This window comes from Euphorbia lathyris, chromosome 10 (genome assembly GCF_963576675.1).
Source record: "Euphorbia lathyris chromosome 10, ddEupLath1.1, whole genome shotgun sequence".
Lineage (NCBI taxonomy): Eukaryota > Viridiplantae > Streptophyta > Magnoliopsida > Malpighiales > Euphorbiaceae > Euphorbia > Euphorbia lathyris.
Genome location: NC_088919.1, coordinates 23,781,611 through 23,788,675, shown reverse-complemented (window position 1 = coordinate 23,788,675; position 7,065 = coordinate 23,781,611). Strand labels below are relative to the sequence as shown.

The 7,065-nt window shown below is 38.1% G+C and overlaps 1 protein-coding gene across 3 annotated transcripts; it reads right to left on the bottom strand.

Moving 5' to 3' along the window:
- Window positions 1-1,849: 1,849 nt before the first annotated feature.
- LOC136208392 (probable UDP-3-O-acyl-N-acetylglucosamine deacetylase 1, mitochondrial) lies at window positions 1,850-6,807 on the bottom strand. Of its 3 annotated transcripts, none has more exons than XM_065999243.1 (7): window positions 6,559-6,807; window positions 6,139-6,471; window positions 5,814-6,020; window positions 4,873-4,974; window positions 2,895-2,959; window positions 2,389-2,533; window positions 1,850-2,181 (listed from the first exon to the last, which is right to left on the bottom strand). In XM_065999243.1, the coding sequence occupies exons 1-7, from the start codon at window positions 6,616-6,618 to the stop codon at window positions 2,125-2,127; spliced, it is 969 nt and encodes a 322-aa protein (XP_065855315.1). In that variant the 5' UTR covers window positions 6,619-6,807; the 3' UTR covers window positions 1,850-2,124. The 3 variants fall into 3 exon arrangements, with proteins under 3 accessions (XP_065855315.1, XP_065855317.1, XP_065855318.1); XM_065999245.1 differs by having other exon boundaries at window positions 5,898-6,020; XM_065999246.1 differs by lacking the exon at window positions 4,873-4,974.
- Window positions 6,808-7,065: the final 258 nt, after the last annotated feature.

The following is a 7,065-nucleotide window of genomic DNA, read 5'->3' as shown; positions in this document are numbered from 1 at the left end:
TTTGGCCGTGTAAGACGAAGAGCGCTTGATGCGCCGGTTATGAGGACTGAAGAGTGGCAAAGGGATGTAGTGGTGAGGGGTAGGGATAGACCTAAGCAAACTTGGAGGAGGATGATCGAGAGTGATTTGAGTTTATTAGGGATTGAGAAGAATATGGTAGTGGATAGGACAGAGTGGAGGGAGAGAATTTGTATCGCTGACACGACTTGATTGCACGATTTCATATGATGGTTCATGTTAGCCAACCTCGAATCATTTCGGGACTAAGGCTTTGTTATTGTTGTTGTAATGCTTTTCTATTTTACATGAAACCATGGAAAACAATAACACATGCTTGTATATAGACCCCGATTCACCTTTGCTCTAGCCTCTCGTATGACCTTCTTTACTTCTCTTTTAGCCTCTTTGTACTTATCCTAGTTCTCATCACTCCTGCATTTCCCCAATATTTTATAGGATTCTCGCTTACTCTTTACTGCTTGTCGTACTTCTTCTGTCCACCAAGATGTGCCCTTACCCGGTGGCATGCTACCTTTAGATTCCCCTAGAACTTACTTCGCTACTTCCTTTATAATATGCTACATCTTAGTCCATATCGAATCTATATCTAGATCCATATTATAAGTCCAGATATCTTTTTTGGCCATCTCATCCACAAATTTTTGTTGATTCTCCCCTTGTAGTTTCCACCACTTAATCTTAGTCTCCACTTGTGGTGTTCATTTTCTTATACATCTCCTACTTCAAAAATTAAGCACTGCAACTCTATGTTGGGTTGTCGTACTCTCACCAGAGATCACCTTACAGTCAATATAACTCTTCCTCCAAGCACTCCTTACTAGGAAGAAGTCGATTTGGCTCGCATTACCGCCACTCTGATAAGTCACTAAGTGGGATGTTCTTTTCATAAACCATGTGTTCATGATACTCAAGTCATAGGCTGATGCGAATTCCAAAATATCATTTCCTGCTTCATTTTTATCTCCAAAACTATGCCCTCCATGAACACTCTCAAACCCATCTCGCCTAGAACCCACGTGTCCATTGAGATCACCACCCAATACCATCTTTTCATCCCTATGAACCTATTGCACCACTTCTTCCAAGTCCTCCCAAAAAGCTTGTCTTATAGAGACATCTAATCCTATTTGTGGTGCATATGCACTTATGACATTCACAACCTCATTCCCTATCATGATCTTAACACTCATAATTCTATCGCTCTTTCTAGACACCGCTACTACATCATCAATATACTCCCGATCAATAAGAATACTTATTCCATTTCTACCCTTATCCTTTCTTGAGTACCAAAACTTATAACCCCAATGAGCTATCCCTCTAGCCTTAGCTCCAACCCACTTAGTTTCTTGTAGGCACATTATATTTATTCTCCTCCTCTTCATAACATCTACAATTTCAACTAATCTTCCTGTCAAAGAGCCTATGTTCCATGTCCCAAAACGTAACCTACTACCCCTACCCCTACCATTACCGTTACCCCGGACTAGCTTGTTTACCCACAACCCTTGCATATTTGACACCACCCCCGGGTCCTAAGGTGGCGCGTCGCTTCGGGACGACGACCTAGCAACCCTTGCACATTTTTCACTACACCCGGGTCTAGGAAGTGCAGTGCGTCGCTGAGTAGGGAACGCCCCCACGATATTCATATTCTGGTTCATGTCATAAGATGTGGCTAAGTTTTACGTTGGCCGCCACAAACCTACCGCAATCCTCATTTGTCCGGGCTTGGGACCGTCTGTAAATGCCACAAAGTGACCCTCACAGGCGGAGTTAAAACAATAACACATGAATCAGGAAAAAAAAAATATTAAATGCCTGCAGACAGCATATCACTAATACGTTCTTGCAAAATTTGTTATCTAAATAGTTATCATATTCCCTTCACGATAAAAATAAATAAAGGAAAGACATTTCTTATTAAAACAAATTAGTCTCATCCTCTGCTTAAAAATCATCTTCTGTTATCGGTGTATAAGTGTTACTATTCTTTTGTAGACAGAATCATTCCCAATCACTCAAAGCTCCTCTTTTACTGTGTAGGCAGGAAAGCTAACGATTCATTGACCCGACCAATAAAACCTAGGCAGGAAAGCTAGCTCAAACAAACGATTCATTAAGCCGACGAACAAAATCAGCATGCACCGAATGACCTCCCTGTATTACATCCAAGTTTCAGTTACAAGGTTCCAATGATTGGTAGCTAACATCTTTATATTTCCTTTCTTAAAGTCCGCACGGAAAAAGTGTATATATGATTTCCAGTAATATCATTATGATATACTCCTATGCTCAAACAGATAAACAAATGAATAATTGGCAGACTAGAGCTAGCAACCATGCTAAGAAAGATGAACAAAATACCTTGTAAACAATTATGTGCGCCACGGGAAGCCCTTGATTACCAAGCCGTGCAAACAAGGAAAGGTCACCAACAAGATCCAAGATTTTATGGCGGCAGGGTTCATCAAGGAAACGTAGTGGTGGATTCAACCAACCTTCACTGGCGCTGCAGAACAAAACAATAGGTTGCATAAAAATGGATAAATACTAATGTTTCGCTGATTTACGATGTCTAGAAGATGAAAGTCCAGCCCAGTTTCACATCAATGACCATTGTCATCAAAACCAAATGTCACAAAGTTAAAATGAAAAATAGTTGGAGCTGTCTTGGGTTTTGACAAGAAGAGAATTAGTGGCTATCTATAGGTGTTTTAACAAAAGCATTTCTGCTAATGGAGGTGACTCCTGACATTAAGAGATTTTCACCCTTTATCATTTTTCTTAGGAATAGGAACCACAAGAGCGGCTGGACCAGCATAATAAGCCAAGGCTAAACATCGCCTTCAGATATGAATGAAGCATCTCACCTGCAAACAAGGGCATTGTCTAGTGATCCACCTTTAATGAGTCCCATATTCCGCATGGACTCTACCTGCAAGAATTTTTCAAAGTGATCTCAGGCAGCATACAAGAGTGTAATATAGCCTAACTGCACCAATTAAAAACAACAGTACCACGTAAGAGAAAGCCCTATTACATCGTCAAAAGAACAGCAAGCACATCCCAGCAGATGCAATGCATATACTGCGCAACAATTTACCATATATATAGCAGCGGCATAATTAAATGGTAAGAGGTGAGATATAGCTGAGAGATTTTATTTCTCCTGATGGAACATTCCCAACCCAGAAAAAAAAGTTACCAATTATCTTCAAAGTTCAGAAGAACTAACAAAAAAAAATTGCCCCAGAAATAAGCATTGTTATCAGAATCTTACGATTCTATTCAATTCAGCTCTATTTCGAGCCGAATCTATAGGGTGAATCTAGATTGTAACAGAATCTTACAATTCGATTCGATTCAGCTCTATTTCGAGTCGAAACTATAGGGTGAATCTAAATTATAACAGAATCAGATGTGAATAGTTGGAATCGGTGGTGAATTGGTGGAGTCCGCCAATTCCACCAATTCAAGGAATATGCTAAAAAAATCGTGATAATAGCTACTGCAGCAGATTCCAAATTGTAGTTTAGGAAAACTAGAAGTCTCTGATGAAGGAAGGATATAAATTAGTGGAAAAGAACCAATCAAAAATTTAAAAAATAAGAAATAAAATTAATTATAATTAATCCTTAACAAATCAAAACATATTAACATATATGACTTTCCACTTTCAAATCAATACGCAAGTCCCATCTCATCCCATTCAGAAAACGTCTTTGGCACTTTGCTTTGTCGTGGTGGAACAACAGATGATCATAAGCAAATTATCTTCATCACCGTTCATCAACAACTTCAACAACACTAACCACTAAACTCACTCTCCGCTAGTCCCATTGTTATTTATCAAGTTATCCACTCAAACTAGTTCCATTCCATCATTATCAAGTTGACAACAAGTGCAAGAAAACAGAGGCAGAACTCAAACTCTCCATCTCCACTAAGTTATTAAACAGAGTCCGATTTGTAGTTTTATTAGGATTGCATTTGCATTAGACTTGAATTTTAAGTACTTAGTTGATATAATTTCTTTTTTGACATTTTAATTGCATTTCTAGACTAATATTGATAATATTTTAAGTTCAACATGGTAAATATTTTATTTTTTGTAATATTATGAATTTGAACCGAATCCTACGATCTGATTTGATTCACGAGTCATGATTCACAAAATGAGAATTTCGATTCACGAGTCAAATCTCGATTTGACAACTATGGAAATAAGTATAATGCCATCAAACTACTCAAAGATGTTTTTCTGACCAACAATGTGATCTGTATTCTATAGTTGTGTGCAAGCCATTACATTTTCACCCTGATGCATAAGCAACTAGGTGCTTCATTTAAAGAATCTTACAGGTACGTAGGAATGCTACAAGTACATCCACAAACACATTACTGATCAGGTGAAAAATAACAATCTGACATAGGAAAAGGATAGAGATGATAAAATGCATTAGTAACAAATTTGATAAGCAAGCACATCATGTGAGTTTTAGAACATAAAACGAAACGCTGTCTGTTTAAAAATTCATCTAGAAGACAGTATGCTTGTATCCTGAGATCTTGTGCTCTTCTTTATGCTAGTAAGATTAAATTCTCTTGAGATAAGACCTTAAAAACAGCTAGAGATAGGTTATCATTTTATAAAGGCCACAAGTCATTAAAATAATGGTGAACTGCATTTCAATTATCATATATGCATCCATAGTACCTGAGAACATGACAATAAAAATTTAAATACTTTTCACTGCAAAAAAGTTGATTGTTCTTTATTTAGTTGCATCACACTGTCCACGTGAACGATGAGAAAGAAAACATCCAAGGGGGCAAACGAAAACAAACCTCATCATATAGACAAAAAGTTCTTGATGAAGCTATCTGCTTAATATAAGAAGAATCCTCAAAAGGAGCTATAGAAAACCACTGGCGGCCAATGGCAGGAACCTGGGAGTAGATGAAGAAAATGGAAAACATGTAATTCATTACCTGTTACAATTTCTCATTCTTCCATCAGGGTAAATAAGAGCATGATTCCCCAGCCAAAATAAAAGAGAAATAGCCTCCCGGCACTCCCATTAAAGCCATGTAATTACTACAGATAAAGGGCATTCTAGCAACTTTAAGACCAGTGAGGAAATGGCCAGGTAATTAAAGAAAACAAACAGTTAAAAGAGGAAAACGAGTTGAAGATTGCAACATCCAGTGTCCAATATCATTTCCCCTCTAAGAGGATAGCCTCATTTGTCATTTGGTAATCAAGAAATCAAAGAACAATAATACCATTGGGTATGTTATTTTTCAACTAGAATCTCTACTCTCAATAGAAAAACAGTTCCTCGTTGCAGACCCCCAATCCTTAAAGAACCAAATGTTAATTTAATCGAGTCAAGTTGTACATACATTATTACTTCATTCAGCCTATTTTATACCGTTCAACTGTTCTCAGATAAGTGTGCAGCTTTAGCTTATTGACCATCCAAAGGCCGATCTAAGAAAACTATGATCATGTCATTCTGTTTAACCTAATTGTAATCCAATGGCTGGATTTACAAGAAAGGAACTAACAAAAGATTATTCCTCTCCCTATCTGATTATGAAGAGCCTTTTAAAGTTCAAATTCTGTTATGAGCTATTGTTTCCGTTTGACACATGTAGGACCTAGAAAGTTTTCACCTTTCTGCGGTATATATCGTATTTTCAAAACTGAAAAGCAAAATAATCCAAAACACTACAGGCATAACAGGAGTACTTTTTCCAATCCAACCATGAAAAGCATAAAGCACCTTACAAAAGTCAATCCCATAAGTAATGACAACTTTAGGCGAAGGAACTGCAATCACGAAAGAATCATTCTTTTGTACACAGACCGGTTCATTCAAATATGGACTCAATTGTTCACTGCTATTGCCCCACTGATCTACAGCCACAACCAAACTAGCCTCTTCTATTGCGTCCACCCATCCACTCGCTGATCCATCCAAAATAGGAACCTGCCTCACAATTAATTTTTCACAAATCCAGGAAAAACAATAATAATAATAATCTGAACTTCTTCAAAAAAAAATATATATATATAATAATAATAATCTAATTTCACCAGTTCTGAACCTCAATTTCCGAGTCTTCTGCTTCAGAATCGACATTATCATCGTTATTACAAATCTCAATCCTGCAATTATCGACGCCTGCTGCCTCGAGAGCAGAAAGCAAGTGCTCAACGGTTCTAACTCTGAGTCCATCAGTAGAAAGCGAAGTACAAAGAGGCGAAGCTTGTTGAGCAAAATCAATGGAAGCGGGTATCGAATATTTGGATTGGAAATCAAAGTGTCTCCCTTTCCCAGCATATTCAGGCCATATCCTTACAGTTGATGCCTTACCGGAGTGGAGGCCGTTTCCGCTTACCTCCACGTATCTCCCTATGGTTTGTTGAAGTCTCCCGCTCTATGATCCAGAGACATGCAGAATTCAAATATTATAGAAAAAATGGAGAGAATGAGAGGGAATAGGAGGAGAATGAGGAGGGCGTACAGATTTCCAAGAGATGAGGCTGGAGGACTTCAGAGCGTTAAGCGCGCCGGAGAGCGTCATCCGGTGAGAGAACAGACAGGAGGTTGTGACTTGGGTGTCTCAGCGCTGTCGTTTCGTTCAGTCAGCTGTACATAACGGAAAGGGAGAAAGGCTTAGACCGACATTGGACCGGAAGTTTTTTAAAGTGCCCAGGCAGGGATTAAAAAATGGCAATTGGATATCAGCGGCGGGTGGGAATGGAATGTTCAAGGTCTTCCCTCCAATTCCATTTATCATTTTTTTTAAAGAAACTATCATCTTTTAAGAAAGGGATAATTACTAATCTAGCCCAATGAAGAACCCCACTTTACATATCTAACCCACCTTCCTTTCATTTTACCAAATTAGACAAATAAACCCATTTTGGACAAAACTACATTTATTCTCATATAACAACCATCTCCTCTTTCCCTTTCATTTACTTTCACATTCTCACAGAAAAATTTATCAACTCAACCCAAGATCTAA

What these genes read in the sequence shown, in the direction of transcription:
- LOC136208392 (XM_065999243.1), bottom strand. Translation starts at nt 6,618, where the DNA reads ATGACGCTCTCCGGCGCGCTTAACGCTCTGAAGTCCTCCAGCCTCATC. An exon ending in ATGGGATTGACTTTTGTAAG is followed by an intron (nt 4,975 to 5,813) that starts GTGCTTTATGCT and finishes ATCTACTCCCAG; the next exon opens with GTTCCTGCCATTGGCCGCCA. An exon ending in CGCACATAATTGTTTACAAG is followed by an intron (nt 2,182 to 2,388) that starts GTATTTTGTTCA and finishes GATGTAATACAG; the next exon opens with GGAGGTCATTCGGTGCATGC.